The sequence below is a fragment of the Ochotona princeps genome, chromosome 15 (assembly GCF_030435755.1).
Source record: "Ochotona princeps isolate mOchPri1 chromosome 15, mOchPri1.hap1, whole genome shotgun sequence".
Classification (NCBI taxonomy): domain Eukaryota; kingdom Metazoa; phylum Chordata; class Mammalia; order Lagomorpha; family Ochotonidae; genus Ochotona; species Ochotona princeps.
In genome coordinates, this window is record NC_080846.1 from 46,129,839 (window position 1) to 46,147,063 (window position 17,225).

Here is a 17,225-nt window from a genome sequence, read left to right on the forward strand (position 1 = left end):
GAGGGAGATATGGTGGGAAACAACATGATTGGATAATGCTTGGAAGATATTTCATTGTAAAAATCAGGAGTCAAGGGCCTGCCTTGTGGCACAGCAAGTAAAGCCGCTACCTGCAAAACGCCAGCATCCCTTTGAGGCACACACTGTTGTGTGCCTCACCTGCCCTACTTCTGTTCCAGGCTCCTTGGTAATAGCCTGGGAATAGAAGTAGAAGTTGACTGTAGTCTTTGGGCTACTGCTCCCCATGGGGCAGACCTGGAAGAAGTTCCTGGCCCTTGGCTGTGGCCACCTGGGGAGTGAACCAGTGGATGAAAGATATCTCTCTCTCTTCCTCTCTGTAACTTTGACATTCAAAATAAATAAATAAGTCCTTATTATTAGTAGTAGTATTAGTATTAGAAAACCAGATGTACAAAAAGGAGAGACAAAAAGAAAGATCTTCCATCTGCTGATTGGCTCCTGAAGTGGCCATAATGGCCGAAGCTGAGCTGCTTGAAAGCTAGGAGCCAGGAGCGTCTTCCTGTTCTCCCACGCATGTACAGGGTCCCAGAGCTTTGGGTTGTCCTCCACTGCTTACCCAGACTACAAGCAGGGAACTGGATGGGAAGTGGGACTGCCAGGACATGAACTGGCACCTATATGGGATGCACATGCAAGGTGAGGAATTTAACCACTAGGCTACCACATTGGACCCAAGTCCTGTTTTATAACACACACACACACACACACACGCACACATACCAAATCAGGAAGGAAGTTGGATATTAATCGAATAGATGGTCTCAACGTACTATTGTAGTTCACTACTGTGTTGAGTTGTATGTTTGTTTACAGGATCAATGTAATAAATTTCTCATTTTTGATATATTAATATCCCTGTCTAAGAAAAGTAGCATATGTATGTATGTATAATATCTGCATATGAAGTATATATAGTAAAATGTGAAGAATTGTTAAAATTTGAAGCTAACTACGTTGATTAAAACGGAAGAAGAAATTCCTTTGCCAGCTAAATGCTTTCAAGATCACCAGAGCTCTCAGCGGATGCCACTGCCGTGTGAGAAGTCTGGTCACTTGATGGCTTGCTATGCTCACTGCAGCGGCTAGTGTTGTGCTTCACTCAACTGTCTTTCCTTTCAGGACATACAATGGCCAAGCAAGTGTATTATAACAGCAAAAAGAAGGACCACTTGAAGTGGCTGCCGGCTCTTCATCTTCTCGAAGTGGCTTTGAAGCTCTGTAGGACCACCGCAGTGGAGGAACACGAGGTAGAAGCTGAAATTCTTTTTCAGAAAGGTACGATGTGTGGGGGTTAGAACTACCATACATGGTGTGATTTTTTTTTTCCTTTGCTAAAAATAGGCTGCTTGCAAATTTGGTCATAGACTCTAAAAATACAGACATTACTGAGATCTTAGTGAGGACAGGCGCATTGTGACTTCTGCCAACTCATTTATGTAGGAAAACACCCTTTGTGTGATGCCCACAAAGAAAGAAAAAGCAGAAATGTTTGGTTTCTGTCATAATTACAAGTCTCACCTTATGCAAACTTTTATGTTTGACTGAAAGTCAGCCGTTGAGTCCCATGGCTTCCTCAGTACCTGAGCTCTGGCTGCTGATCCCAGCTTCTCACCAACACAGTCCCTAGGCTGCAGCAGGGCAGTCGCACAGACAGGATTCCTTCTCCTCATGTGGGAGACGTGGACTGAGTTCCAGGCTCTTGGCTCTAGGCCCAGCACCACCCCGACTTTTATAGGCATTTGAAGAATGAACTAGTAGATGCAAATTCTCTATAATTGTCTGTCTTTCTCTCTGACTCTGTGTCTCTCTACTCAAATTAAAAAAAAAAGTCTGCCACCTGGCTATAAATAATGTTACTTATATAATGCTTGGGAGATATTTTTTCTGTATCACTTTATTACTTAGCTAAACATTTTGTTTATTTCCTGAAGAGATACGTGGAAATGTTTTTAAAGGTCGTGAGAAATAGAATTAAAAGATAAATTTAGGTTGGGGCAAAACTATTTATTTATTTTTTGAGAACTGATTTCACATATACACTTGTTCTTTAAAAGACATTTATCTTGGGCCTGGTGCAATGTCCTAGTGGCTAAAGTCCTTACCTTGCATGCGCCTGGATCCCATATGGGCACTGCTTCCTATTCTAGCTGCTCTGCTTCCCATCTAGCTTCCTTCTTGTGGCCTGGAAAGCAGTTGAGGACAGCCCAAAGATTTGGGACCTTGCACACGCGTGGGAGAGCAGGAGGAAGCTCCTGGCTCCTGGCTTCAGATCAGCTCAGTTCCGGCTGTGGTGGTCACTTGGGGAGTGAAGCAGCAGATGGAAGATCTTTCTTTCTGTCTCTCCTTCTCTCTGTAAATCCTTCCAATAAATATAAATGCATTTCTTTCTTTCTTTCTTTGTTTTGTTCGTTCGTTCGTTCGTTCGTCAGATTCACAGAGAGAAGGAGAGACAGACGGAAAGATCTTCCAAGTACTGAACTCATTGTGGGGCAACTCTGCTCCCTTTCCATGTGATGCATGAAATTTGTAATGCTTTCTGTAATGGTTGTATGATTTCCGGCCGCACCCATTTTTTCCTATAATAATGCTCATCTGGTTCCAATCATTGATGGTTGTAGCTCACTCTGAGGGCTGGGAGCTGTGTGAGGGCTGGGTCATTGGCAGCATTCAGTAATGATGATCTTCAAATATTAGCAACTCCTTAGGGGTTTTGTCCCAGTAAATTTTTAATTAAAAATTTTTTTTTGAAATTTTCAAAAATCATTTGTAATTGGAAATAAAAATTATATGCATTTTGAGTTGTAATATGTTTTGATGTGTACATACATTATGGAATGATTAACCCAGCAACTTAATATACCCATCACCTCACATACGTATCTTTTTGTGAGAGCATATAGAATCTACTCTCGTCACTTTTCAACTTCACATTTTACTAACTAGTTGTCATGCTATAGGATGGATGTTCAAAATTTAATCCTTCTAACTGAACTTTGTGCCATTTGACCAACATCTCTTTATTTTTGTCCATTCTCCTTCTCTGCCAATCTGTGGCAACCACTATTCTACTCTCTACTAGTAGGAGTTCAACTTTTGGAGATTCCACCTGTAATTGATATCAGGGAGTGTTTGTTCTTCTGTGCTTACCATATTGTACTAAGCAGAAGTGCTCTCCAGACCATGTTTTCTTTACTTGTTCATCTATTGATGAACACTCAGCTAGGTTTTGTACCTTGAGGATTGTGTGTGGTACTGCAAAGAACATAGGAATGAGAGAATCAAGATGACGGAATTGGTAAGGACACGGTTAAACGGATGGAGAAACATTCATCAGGATGAAACAGAGAGGACACATTCCAGGAAATAGGGGAGGACAGAACAACAGCAGAGGGGTACCTGGAGACTGACAGACACAGCAAAGCAGCAGACACAACGGTGTGTTGTTGCAGTGACTGATACTCCAGCAGCATTCAGCAAATGGATCTGAACTCCACCAGCAGCTGGAACTCCATCAGCAACCAGGTGGAAAGGGACTTTCACTGGGAGCTTGGGAGGTAAACCCAAAGAACTGTCCGTCCTGCTGGTCTGTTTGATTTGACCACAGGAGCAGAGACAGAGCAGCAGATCCCAGAAGGTTAGTGCGAGAACCAGGTGGATTTCACAGTCCAGTCAGCACCCTAGAGCCAAATTGGGCGCCATTTTGCCCAAGGAGGCAAAGGCAAGGAAAAGGACTGAGCATATGCTGAGCTGGGAGTGAACTCATTTCTGACTCAGTGAACTGCATCAACGTGGCATGCTACAGGTTCCACCCAGGGCAGGTCTGGGTAGCTCTCAGATCTGATGGCCAGCAGATCAAGAACTCTAGTAGTGGTACATCAGGCGCCATTTTGTACACTGTGGCAAAAGCTTTAGGACTGCGGGGACAACAGTGAACTGCACATGTGTTGAGCTTGCTGGTCCCACAGGAAAATAATACCGACTGTGGCATCATCCAGGTCAAAATAGGTCCATGTGGCAACCAGACCTAACGTCCAACAGGTTCCAGCAAGATCAGTGCCACCAACAACCTAGCTATATAGGACACCTGGTGTCTCCCAAATCCTGGCACGTGCCCTAAACGAAAGTGGGAGAAAGGTTGTACAGACAGTGGTGCAGCCTCAGCACGATATCACAGGAGGTGGAGATTGGTGAGCAGGAGTTGGGTCTACGGAGTTCTTTGTGGAAATCTAACATAAGAACCCAAACCTGGAACTTGCTGGAGGGAGTGGCACAATTGGCTGCAAGCAAAGAGTTGTGTACCAACTGTAATAAGTAAAATCGCATTGTAGACCTGTGGGTGACATAGCTTAGAAACTTGCCCCAAGGAGAAGAATTTGATAACCAGAAGTACAATGACCAAGAGCAAAAGAAGAGACGGAGGCACAATGAATATTACTGAAGACTTCCCTGCAAAGGATCAAAAGCTTATGCCAACCTCAGAGTTAACTGAGGAAGACATCGAGAAAGTGGGGGACACAGAATTCAGAAAACTCATTTTAAAGCTTCTGATCAACAATGAGAAGCACATACAAGAATTCAAAGAATTTAAGGAATATTTTACACAAGCAACAGCAGCAATAAAGCAAATCAAGGCTGATATATCAGAAATTAAGAACACAGTAGAGCAAATTAAAAGTGCAATGGAGAGTGTCCAAAATAGAATGAAGCAAGCAGAAGAAAGAATCTCAGAATTGGAAGATACTTAAATCAGGGAGAAGCAAACAAAAAGCTGGAAGCAGAGCTGGATCAGGCCAAAAAAAGTATTCAAGAATTGAAAGACACTATGAAAAGGCCTAATATAAGAGTTATGGGACTATAAGATGTTGGACTCTATGCTTGGCATATACTTGCAAAGAGGGAATTTCAACTGAACTTGAACTATGGTTATGCAACAAGGTGGAGGAACCCACCATGGGGGGAGAATCCCAGATTCTATGTAATTACAACACAATGTAATTAATGAATAAATTTAACAAAAAGAAAAAGAAAAAAAAGAGTTATGGGAGTCCTAGAAGGTGCAGAAAGAGAAACTGGGTTTACAAATGTATTTAATGAAATAATAAAGGAAAATTTTCCTCATCTAGAGAAAGAATTGGGAAACAAGATCCAGGAGGGGCATACAACTCCCAACAGGCCTGATCAAAAGTGATCTTCACCAAGACACATGATCATCAAGCTCTCTTCAATCGAACATAGGAAAAGATCCTGAAATGTGCACGTGAAAAAAATCAATTGACATATAAAGGAATGCCAATTAAACTCACAGGAGATCTCTCAAGGAAACTCTACAGGCAAGAAGAGAATGGAGTGACATATTCCAGATTCTAAGAGAAAAAAATTGTCAGCCTAGGATAACATACCCAGCAAAGCTTTCTTTTGTCTTTGAAAATGAAATAAAATTCTTCCACAGTAAAGAAAAGTTAAAAGAATTTGCCTCTTCCAAACCTGCCCTACAAAGGATACTTCAAGATGTTCTCTTAACAGAGAAGAGGAATAGCACCCACCGAAACCAAAGGCAAATGTGAAGAACATCCCAGCAAAATAACAACGGAAGAGTAAACTAATGAACAACAAATTCCTAAAATGACAGGACCAAAGTACCATCCATACATATTAACCCTGAATGTAAATGGCTTAAGCTCAATCTAACGTCATAGATTAGTAGACTGTATTAAAAAACAAAACCCATGTATTTGTTGTCTAGAAGAGACACATTTAACCAACAAAAATCAGTGGAAACTATATCACATGGGATTTTGATGTTTTCTGTTAGTTTCATTTCTTCAAAATACTTTCTTCTGATTAAATTCTTCAATGATTCATAAATCATACAGTAACATCCCTTTTTGCAAGAAGGTTCTTGATTTTCATTTCTTCAGCTACACGTCAGTCATTTAGTAGCATGTTATTTACCTTCATGGTGTTGTTAATTTCTTTTTTCTTCCTGATGTTGATTTTGTTTTGTGCCTTTTCATTTAAGGAGATGTATAGTAGCTGTGTAATAGAGACTGTCATATCTAGTAGCATGTTATTTAACTTCATGGCATTGTAAGTTTCTATTTTTCTTTCCATTGTTGATTTTGTATTATGACTTTTCATTTAAGGGGATGTACAGTAGCTGTGAAATGGAGACTCACATATCCAGATGTGAGGATACAATGTAGTATTGCCTTTCTGCTTCCAGACAAAGATGGACTACAATGAAACTGTTTAGTATATCTTGAGAATAGGATGCTGGACTCTCTGCCATTGTCCATGCCCGTAATGATGGACATATGACTGTGTGTGAAGAACTATACTTTAGAAATGATATAGAGGAGCTGGGGGGAGGGAATAAGGGAAATGCCAGGAGCCTATGGAATTGTATCATAAAATGGTAATAATAATACTAATAATGAAATGTTTTAAAAAAAGGAAAAAAAATAAAGGCTTTTACTAGTCCTGGTTGTAGCAAACTCAAAAAAAAAACCACATAGGAATGCAAATATTTTCTGTAGTATCTATGAAAGGAATATGAATATAGAAAAAAGAAAATAAGAGAACACTGGAGGGAGGGGAAGTATAAACTAATACAATCTATGGAAAATTACTAAGACTCAGGGGACCAATTGTGTTAGGAAGAGCAAAAAGCTCTTTACTGGCATTGCTAACTAAAGACAAGGAAGCCTGTGATTCCCTCCAAGAGACAGAAGCAATGAATCTTTCCCTTATTGTTTTCCTAAGAAATACCATACATAAAAGCATAGCAATCCAGTTTTATGAATTTTCCAACTTAAATAATCTTCTTAGGTTCCAAGTATACATAAAAAAACAGAAAGATCACAGTGATTTATCCTTCTCTTAGGCAAAATAGAACGCCAAATACTGATGGACGAGAAATCGCCAACTACGCAACTTGAAAGTTTGTTCGAAGCTATACAACTTAGCTTGAGAAATGATCAAAATTCAGGGTAAAACAATCTCTTTCTCGTATGGCAGTGTGTGTGCTTGGTTTGAGCCCCATATTTGAGTAGGATGTCAAATATGCAAAGCTGGAATGAAGGGAGTCTTCTTCATGGCAGGCTGGTTTGCTGGGGTCCATCTGCCCAACAGGTTTCCCAACTTCCTCTTCGAGCCTGTTGCCTTTGTCTCTGACCATGGCTTGTTTTACAGTACTGATATTGACAGCTGTTATCACTGTACTGTACTGGACTGTGCACTCTTTCTGTGCTGTAACTAGTCTTGTCATTAGTCCCAGGATCCATGGGCGTTTTCCCCTAGTGTTTGAACTAGAGAAGGTCCTTCATTGGAAATGCAATTTTGTCTGATGGATATTTTATCTTGTGAGGATATTAACTCTGTTTATCATTCTCTTTTTTAAGTCATCTCAATCTTTAGAGTAATTTACCATCAGTACAACTACATGGAGGCCAGGGGCCCTAACTGGCAGATTTGATAGACAATACGTAGATGCTACAGATAGTGAAGAACCCACATCAAGTTGTTGTTTTCTGTTAAACTCTGTTTGTCTGTTTGAGTTTAATTATTTTAATGGAGTGTAAAGAAAGACTTGGTTTGCAAGGCATGTTCCTCTCTAGTGTTGATCTTCATTTTGCAATGGTTTATGTGCTTCATTTTGCAATGGTTTACTTCAGAAGGATTTTGTAGTTGGGCTAAAGAGCAGTCATTGCGTAGAGTGTTGCTGACACAGCCCAAGGTGGAATGTTCAGCTGTCTTTGAGACCTTCAGATTTCTGTAAGGAGGGAGATTTTGGTACCTATGGAAAGAGAGTAGATGTATTTGGAACAAATGCTGGTTTTATCTTCCATTAGCTAACAAGTTGTTGGAAACTTATGCAAAGTGATGATGTGATAAGTGCAACATTGTGTCCTTATAGGTTGATAAGAGATTCATACCTTGAAATGGCACTATTATATTTTCATCTGAAGAAGCCCAGGAGAAAGATGTCATCACCTTTAACTCTTAAGGTAATGTTCTCTTTTATCAGAAATAAATTCAATGCTTTTGACTTTGCTATTTTGGTAATACTGTGCTACTGCAATAATAAGACACTTCCCTATGTCATTTGAAGAAATGTTTTCATGACTTTATAGTCACACTTTTATTTCCTCTTTGGATACTTTATGTAGGGTTCTGGAAATGAGCTTCATGTAGATATTTTAACCTGCAAAGGAGGTATATTTAAATAAGGCCAATAACAAGCAATTAATATTGATCAGGACGTTGTAGTAAGTGACATATTGGTTAAATAGATGCCCAAGTTAAGTTTTCATTACTGACATGACCTGTAAACAGATTACCTCTTGATAAGGATTATTCATTATCATGTGTCTGTTGAACATCTGTTATGGTCTAGCCACTTTTCTGGAGAAAGCTGGGGAAGCAGCATTCAGGAGGATCCCAGGCCACATCTTATGGAACTTTCCTTTGCCTAGGGGGCAACAGACATCAACCTAATAAATATAGTAGGCCTAAGGTAGAGGTGGGAGCAGATGGTGGAGAAGAGAAACAGGAATGGGGTGACTTGGATATCACATTTTGAATTAGGTGAGAGCTTGGGCTGATCAGGTTACTGATGAATGTGATGGGAAGAGATGTCATTCAAAGTGAGATTTGTTGGCTGAAGAGGGAACACTGCAGAACTGTCACAGGAGACATCATCTAGAGTCATGGAATTTGAAGTGAGTAGCAGAAACATCTTTGTCGTGGAAATGCGCATTGTGATTCAAGAAACCAGTGAGGTTTAATGTTTCTCTTTTAAATGTATTTTTGAAAATCAGAGTTACAGAGAAAGGAAGAGACAGGCAGAGAGATAGAGATAGATAGAGATAGAGAATCTTGCATTCCATCTACCAGTTCACTGCCTAGATGGCTGCAGTGAACAACACTGGGCCTAGCCAAAGTTGGGAAGCTGGAGCTTCATCCTGGGCTCCCGTTGGGTGTCAGGTTCCAAAGGCTTGAATCTTCTGCTTTTTCAAGACCATTAGCAGCAGGGAGCTGGAGCTGAAGCTGGGACACAGCTAGTGCTCATGTGAATGCTGTTGTTTTAGGTAGCAACTTTACCCACACTGCGAAAACATCAACCAAAGTTGCTACTGTTACTTTGCTCCCGGGTAAGGCAGAGATGATGGTTGTCTATTGAGAGAAACCCTAGAGAAGGCTTGCTTGAAGTATGTTCCATCAGCCCAGTCCTTTTTTTTAATTTTATTTTTAAAATGTCAGTAGGCTTTTTATCCTTGTTGAGCAATCATTTGACTCTGAAGACAAATTTTTCAGAAAATACTAGTGTAAAATCTCTAATTTTTGGAACAATATAACCACAATTTAAAACCTTTATAAGAATAGATTGTGTCAGTTGGGTTACTAATATGGTGTATAGTAACCTTTTTTTTTCATAAAAGTGATTACAAACCAGAAAAATTACTTTCTTGTAGTGTGATAAACAAGTTTATTTCTGGCAAGAGAAAAAAAAAATCTTTGTTTTCATAGCAAATGGAAATTCGGACTAGGATGCTAGAATACTAATAAGTGGCTTTTAAGCCTTACTAAAGGAATGTTTATAATTAAGAATGTGAAGTTATGATCTGAATGAAAGGAGTATAATTTCATACATATGATCAGTATTTTCTTTGTGGCTTGACACAGTAAAAATATTTAGCAAGTTACAGAATCACTAAAAGCCAAGACAACAGCTTTAGAAATTTCATTTTGACACAATCAGATCATTGAAATGTAATACTTGAAATGTGTCCTAATAAAGGGCATACATTAAGAATCCTTAAAAATAAACACAATTGTTTCACTTTTATGAAATATTAAAATTAACACAGTGGTTGTTGCACCAGGTTTGATTTAAATCCTGGCATCATGACATATTAGCTGTGGGATTAGGGCCTTTTTTTTCAGATTTATTCATTTTTATTACAAAGTCAGATATACAGAGAGGAGGAGAGACAGAGAGGAAGATCTTCCATCCGATAATTCACTCCCCAAGTGAGCACAATGCCCAGTGCTGTGCCGATCCGGAGCTGGGAACCAGGAACCTCTTCCAGGTCTCCCACGCAGGTACAGGGTCCCAAGGCCTTGGGCTGTCCTTGACTGCTTTCCCAGGCCACAAGCAGGGAGCTGGATGGGAAGTGGAGCTGCCGGGATATGAACCAGCGCCCATATGGGTTCCTGGCGCTTTGAAGGCAAGGAGTTTAGCTGCTAGGCCATGGCACAGGACCTGGGATTAGGGCCTTTCTAAGCCTGCTTTCCTCATATCTGTTTTTTATTTTTGCCTAAGATTTATTTATTTTTATTGGAAAGGTAGATTTACAGAGAAAAGGAGAGACATAGAGAAAGATCTTTCATCCACTGATTTACTCCCCAAATGGTGTCAGTAGTCAGAGCTGAACTGATCTGAAGCCAGAAGCCAAGAACCCTCTACTGGGTATCCCACGTGGGTGTAGGTCCTAAGGCTTTGGGCCTATGCTTCTTTGCTTTTCCTAAGCCATAGCAAGGAGCTGGATGGTAAGTGGAGCAGCTGGGACATGAATTGGCACTGTTCTGGGATGCCAGTGCTTTAAGATGGAGGATTAGCCAGTGAAACCATCATATTGGCCCCTTTCCTCATATTTTAAATAGAGAAGATGCCATTCTGAGTACTATGAGAATGAAACAAGATGTTTGGCTTGCCTGTAATAATCCTTTTAAAAAGGATTTATTTATTTTGAAAGAGTTGTAGAGAGTTTCCATCCACAGATTCACTCCTCAGGTGGCTGCAATGCCCAGTGATTGGCCAGTTGATAAGTAGGAGCCAGGAGCTTCATTCAGATCTCCCATGTGTGTAGCCCAAACACTTGGTCCTTGTGCTGATCCCTCTCCCAGGCCATGAGCAGAAAATGAGTTGGAAATGAGTAGCTGGGTCACAAATCAGCTGCCCCTATGGGATGGCAGCAACGTTACCGTTCTACCACAATACTGACCATAAGAGTTTTGTTTAAATGGGAATATTATGTATTGTTATGTAACTTGGACTATGTAATAGTTACTCTAAAAATTTCATATGTAGTATGTATTTTTTATTCTAAAAATAAATAGTAGGTATTCTAAAAAAATTATTAAAAATTATGTAACAGGCATTCTAGAAAATTTCATATGTAGTAGGTGTTCAGTTTTTATTGTGAGTTAAGTTGAATTGACTCTTGATTTTGATGTATTCCTTCATTGGCCATGCACTTGTTGAGGGCTTAATGTGTATCCGGATATGTTACTTACTTCGCCTAAGCAGCAGTGTCTTGCTAGGGATAAATAATGGTCTCTCGGTGTGATAAGGATGTGATCATCATGTGCCAAGGTGCCAAAGTGGGACAAAGTAGGGAGTTAGTTCTGTTTTTGAGGAATGCTGGGTAAAGCTTCACAGATAAGATAAAGTTTGAAGGACTAGCAGACATTTCAAGGTATTTAATGGGAGAAAAAAGAATCAGAAATGTGAGAACACTGCACACATGTAAAAAAAAAAGGCTTAGCGAGATATAATTTCCATCTGTTAAATTAACCCATTTTATGACTTCAGTTCACAGATAAACCCAGTGAATGTATGAAGATATGTAATTATCACCACCATCCAGTTTTTAAATCATTTGCATTATCTGGAAAAAATGATTCTTAGTCTGTTTTATATTGTTATAGCAAAGTACCTGAGTCTGCAGGATGTGCTGAAGAAAGAGATCTGTCTGGTTTACAGTGGCTGCAAAGTCCAAACAGTATGACCCAGCACCTGGAAAGGGCCTGCTTGCCTGAATGTGCTAGAACCTGGCACAAAAGCACAAAGAGAACCCGCTGCAAGCATGAAGGGCAGGTGTGCACGTGGGGAAGGAGGAGACCACGCAGGGGCCCAGACTTGCTCTTTGAGAACAAGCCTTTTTTTTCTGGGAGCTAACTAGCTGCTATAAAATATATAATAATCCCTGCAATATTGCTGCCTTGGTCATTCAGTCATCTCTTTAATTTCCCCACCACCTCAGTCCCATTATGCTGGGGACCAAGTTTTCAACACATGAATCTTTGGAGGACATAATCATACTAGACCTGAATCACAGCAGATCCCTCCTACCCAGTTGTAGTCCTCCCCTAGCCTTTTACAACTACTAAACTGCGTTCTGTCTCTATAAATGGTCTTTTCCAGACATCTCCATGTAAACGGAATCATGTAATATGTAATGTGTTGAGCCTGCTTCTTTCATCAAGCATGTTTTTGAGGTTCAGCCACCTTGTATCTTATTAGCCAGTTTGTTTCTCTCTATTGCTGAATAATATTCTACGGTATGGATATACTGTATTTTCTTTTTTTCTACTCAACATTAGATGAGATGTGGATTGATTCTAATTTTCTGTGTAGTGATTAATTCTACATTGACTATGCACATATACCATTTTTCTGGGTGTGTGTGGCTGTATTAAGAGTTGTGTCAGGTGTCTGCCTAAGAATGAAATTGCTGAATGGTGTTAAAGTATGTGTTCAGACTCTTGACAATCTACCAGATTGTTTTGCTCAAAGGTTGCACCATTTTACATTTCTCCATCAGTGTAGGAAGACTCAGATTTGTCTATATTTTTGATCATTCTTATTAGCAATCTTTTTAGTCATGTGCCTCTTAAATATATAAATGATTTATTATGCTAATAATATAAATGCCTCATAGAAAGCTAGAAAAAATTATAAACATAATTTACTTTTAAATCTTGGCATAAACATTGTTAGATATCCCCTTGTGCTTCTGTGGACAGAGGCGATACTTGGCACACAATGTTGTCATCTAACCTTTTTAAAAAAAAGACTTATTTATTTAAAAGGTAGGATGATGGGGGGTAAGAGGGTGGAGGGAGGAGAATGATTGATTTTGAGACTGACCTTCAAATACCAGAGCTGGGCCAGGCTGAACTAAGAAGCCATGGATACCATAGAGTTCTTCCACATGAGTTCCAGGCACTCAAGCCCTTAGGACATCAGCTGCTGCTTTTCCAGGCATATCATGAGGACGCTAGATTGTAAGCAGAGAAGCCAGGGCTCAACCAACTGGCATGCCAGTGTTGAGAGTGGCAGCTTAACCTATTGTACCACAATGACAATGTTGGCAATCTAATCTTTAATTTTTGTCTCCTTAATGTATTTTTAACATAATTTAATGCCAGCACAGTCTTATTTATTTTTTTCCTTTTATCTATTTATTTATTATTACTTTATGATACAGTTCCATAGGCTCTGGGATTTCCTTTACCCCTCCCCAAATCCCCTCCTTCCCCTACTGATTTCCCCCATATTATCACAATAGTATAGTTCCTCATATACAGTCATAAGTCCATCCTTGTGGGCATAGACAATGGCAGAGAGTCCAGTATGTGATTGTTAAAACATATTCAACAGTTTCATTGGGAGTTCATCTTTGATCTAGAAGTAGAGATGCATACTGTATTGTATCCTCACATTTGGATATGAGAGTCTCCATTACACAGTTTCTATACATCCTCTTAAATGAAAAGCCACAAAACAAAATAGAAATGCTTTGAAGTTAAATAACATTCTACTGAATGACTAATATGTTGCTGAAGAAATTTTAAAAAGAAAATCATGAACCTTCTTGAAGAACATGATGCTATTGTATGACCTATGAGTCAGTGAAGAATTTAATGAGGAAAAAAACTGTTTTGAAGAAATGAAAATAAAAACAAAAACATCAAAATCCATGAGATATGGTTTCCACTGATCTTTGTTGGTATGTTATCATTGCATAGCAATCTGCAAAAATTTCATCTTCAAAATATAAGAATATTTATCATGTAACTTTGTGATATCCTTTTCTATCTTTATCATAAAACTTTTTTTTCATGTTCTTAGCCTCTTAGAAGACATAGTTCTGTTAGAGAATCAACAGTGAATCTATCTGAAATGTACAACGCGTTGGCTTGGGTCGTGATAAGGGCTGCTGCGCAGGTCAGTCTATTTTTGTATCCTCTTTCCTTGTGCTGTCTTGTCTGTGTTCTCTGCCGATCAGCTACTAAAGTAATACATCTGTGTTAGAGAAGAGAAAGTTTTATGTTCTTCATGATTTGTGCCAATGATACATCTTTGGAAAGATACTCTCATACGCTCATGTAGGAGATCCTCTTCATACATGTAATGTTTTTCATCTTTATTAGTCAACCCTGGCTATGTTCTATTTTTCTTTACTGAAAATATTGGTGAATACACATGTATACCTATTTGACACTGTCAAATGTCTGTCATAGCTAGATGAGGTAGTTTATTTAAGGTCACTTACATGATAATTTAGTTATATATTTTTCGCATGTAATTAACAAATCACACTAAATGATTTGTTGGATAATGATATATTTTGCATATTGGAAACACATGTTTAATCTTTAGATTGTCTCAATATTTTCTTCCAATGTATATTTAATATTATTTTATGAACTCATTCTTTTATATTATTTCCTGTCTGAGTCTATTTTGTGCTACCATAAGAAAATAACACAGACAAGGTCATTTATAGTGAAATTTACTGACTTGCTATCCTGGAGGCTACCAAGATCAAGGCACCAGGATCTGGTGAAGGCTTCCTTGCTGTTTATAAGCCAGCTGTGGCAGTAGGCAGAAGGGCAAGACAGGAAAGGAGGAAGAGACAAAGAAAGTGAGTGCGGGTGAATTGTCCTGTTGTAAGGAGCACACTGACAGTGTAGTGTGTAGTAGTATAGTGGTGATTCCGCTCCGGTGGTAACAGCATTCCTCTATTAATGAGCACAGAGGCCTCAGGGCCTGATCACCTCTTCATGTCCTCAGTGGGGATAAACATGTGAACTCTGGAGGGAATTGCATTCAAACCATAACATTTATCTAATAGATAATGTATGAATATGAATGTTTACATTTATGAATTCTAATGTATGCATTAATTGTAGGTCAGTGAAGCTGTGCTGGCAATAAACCTACTTATTGGAAAGAAGAATGCGAGAACTGACAAAGTGAACCAAGTGACATTACCAAATATCCCAGAATTTGCCACTGTGGATCTTCTGTCTTCATACACAGATTATCTGCTCGGTATGTTTGAATGTCGACCCCATTTTTACAAAAACTTTTTATACATGGTCACATTTGGAAGATTGACTTGCCGTGTATTGGCTTTTAGTTTGAGAGAAGTATTGATTTGGGGAGCCTCCAGGGCAGTACAGTGGCCCCACTTTGATTGTGTCTTCTTGTTTTGTTTTTCTCCTTGTTTGATTTATGTTTATGCGCATATCTGAGTGTATGTTTAAGCTCCTTTTGTTAAAGTATCGGCTTCCTAAGGGCAGGGGCTTTGTCCGTGTGATTTCCATCTCCAGCAAATTATGCAATGTCTGTGCTTAGCAGGTGTTCAGTATGAATATTCACCAAGTGAAATAATGGACAAGAGTTAATTTTACCCCTCTGCCATTTATATTTTCATTTTATCTGTGATTCCTTTATCTTTTAATGTATTAGGTAGCTTTTCACATGTTAGCTAAAATGCTCGAGAGCAGCCACTTGGGGAGGAAGCAGGTCAGCTTCAGTGTGTGGTTTCGAGGCTTGCAGGCCAAGATCGGGCAGCCTCATTGGTTTAGGCATCTGGTGAGCCTGAAGGGTGCGGAAGGTGAACCCATGACAAACGAGAAGCAAAGGGAAGTGTAGGAATCACACTTTCCTTGACAGTACAATAGAGATGAAATCATGGGCTCCACTCTGGTGAACTCATCCCCTCCATCACTTCCCAAAGGCCCACCCAACACCATAGTTTGTTCAAGCCTCCATCCTAATCAATGCATCACTAACATCGGTCCATTAAGTATAGGGAACCAAATCCTGTTCACAGTGTAACACTTAGCAGTACCATAACCCCCTAAAGTCGGTTCACCAGTACCACAAGTATTTCACATTCATTTCTGCTTTTGATCTTTCATCATTTTGAAAAGTATTGAGGGCTTATATGCTACATACTTGGATAGGTATTTATAATCAGGGTCTTAGAGGCTGGCATTAGACTGGCATTGCAGTAAAGTTAATTTGAAATTTTGCTCTGAGCTAGCTTAGCGCTGAGCCAAAGGAGGGAAGGTGTTGTGTTTTCCCTCCCACCTGACGGCGTGGGAGTGCTTTTTCCAAATCCTTTGGAATCACATCTTCAGGTAACAGCTCACTGGGATGAAAGTTAACCTTAGCTCAAATATTACTGTCTGAAATCGTCCCCTTCCCTGGCTCTTTCTGAAGAATAGGTGACCCAGACTATTTTCCAACCAAAACTTGGTAGCCTGAGGCCACTCCCTGGCCTCTTGCCTCTGAGGCTTTGTTTCCTTCCTGCCTGGCGTAATTTTGCTTGTTAAGTCTCAGGGTCATGGCCCAGACTGAGTGATTCCTTAGATGAGTTAAAGACAATTCTCCAGGAAAAAGAAGTCAAAAATCGTGTATGAAAATGTGATAAAAATGTGCTGCTGTGAATGATGTCAACCATGACCATTTGGTGGAGAATGGAATTCCCTAAAACAAATGATGTTCAATGATTCAGTCGAACATGTTTTCTTCATCTTAGTTTAATGCCAAAAATTATGCTTCCCAGTTCAGTGACTTTTATATCATATTCAAATTTTTCGGTTCCCATTTAATACCATTCTCACTTCTCTACTACTTTAACTGTGAAATGCCAAATTTTAAAGTCCAATTTGTTTTGCATTTTTCTTTGCCTTGAGAATAATAATTTTGCCCTGTAGTCTTTTTTTTTTTCTGGCAGGCTGATTATTAATTCATGTGGTGACTTCCCTCCCTTCAGTGTTTGGGTTGGAAGGAGGTTCTGAATTCCCACTGGATTGCCACAAATACCCCAATGGTAATGAGGTTCAGATTATAATGAATTGCTAAAGGGCAGAATCTCTTCACAACAATAAATAAAACTTGTTTGATTTTGCTTGCATTAGCATAAATTATCATCTAGGAGAAAAGTTCCTCAATAATCTTAGCCTTAAATAATATTAGCATTGATCTGTACAGAGGTGGTACAAAACAGTCGTTGCTATTGTACCCAGAGAACTTTGCCAGATATTCCTGTACCTGGAGAAAAAGTCAGAGACCACCACATCCAGGAAGCAGGTGGTGCCTTCTATGAGCTTCTGCTCAT

At 39.4% G+C, this 17,225-nt stretch overlaps 1 protein-coding gene across 1 annotated transcript in view; it reads left to right on the top strand.

The window, feature by feature from the left end:
- Nucleotides 1-17,225, top strand: part of CFAP54 (cilia and flagella associated protein 54) — a 358,105-nt gene that overhangs the window by 231,640 nt on the left and 109,240 nt on the right. The window contains exons 57-61 of the mRNA XM_058673646.1: nt 1,141-1,296; nt 6,905-7,010; nt 7,937-8,027; nt 13,940-14,035; nt 15,004-15,145. Of these exons, the coding sequence (XP_058529629.1) occupies nt 1,141-1,296; nt 6,905-7,010; nt 7,937-8,027; nt 13,940-14,035; nt 15,004-15,145 (591 nt within the window). The remainder of the gene's footprint in view (nt 1-1,140; nt 1,297-6,904; nt 7,011-7,936; nt 8,028-13,939; nt 14,036-15,003; nt 15,146-17,225) is intronic.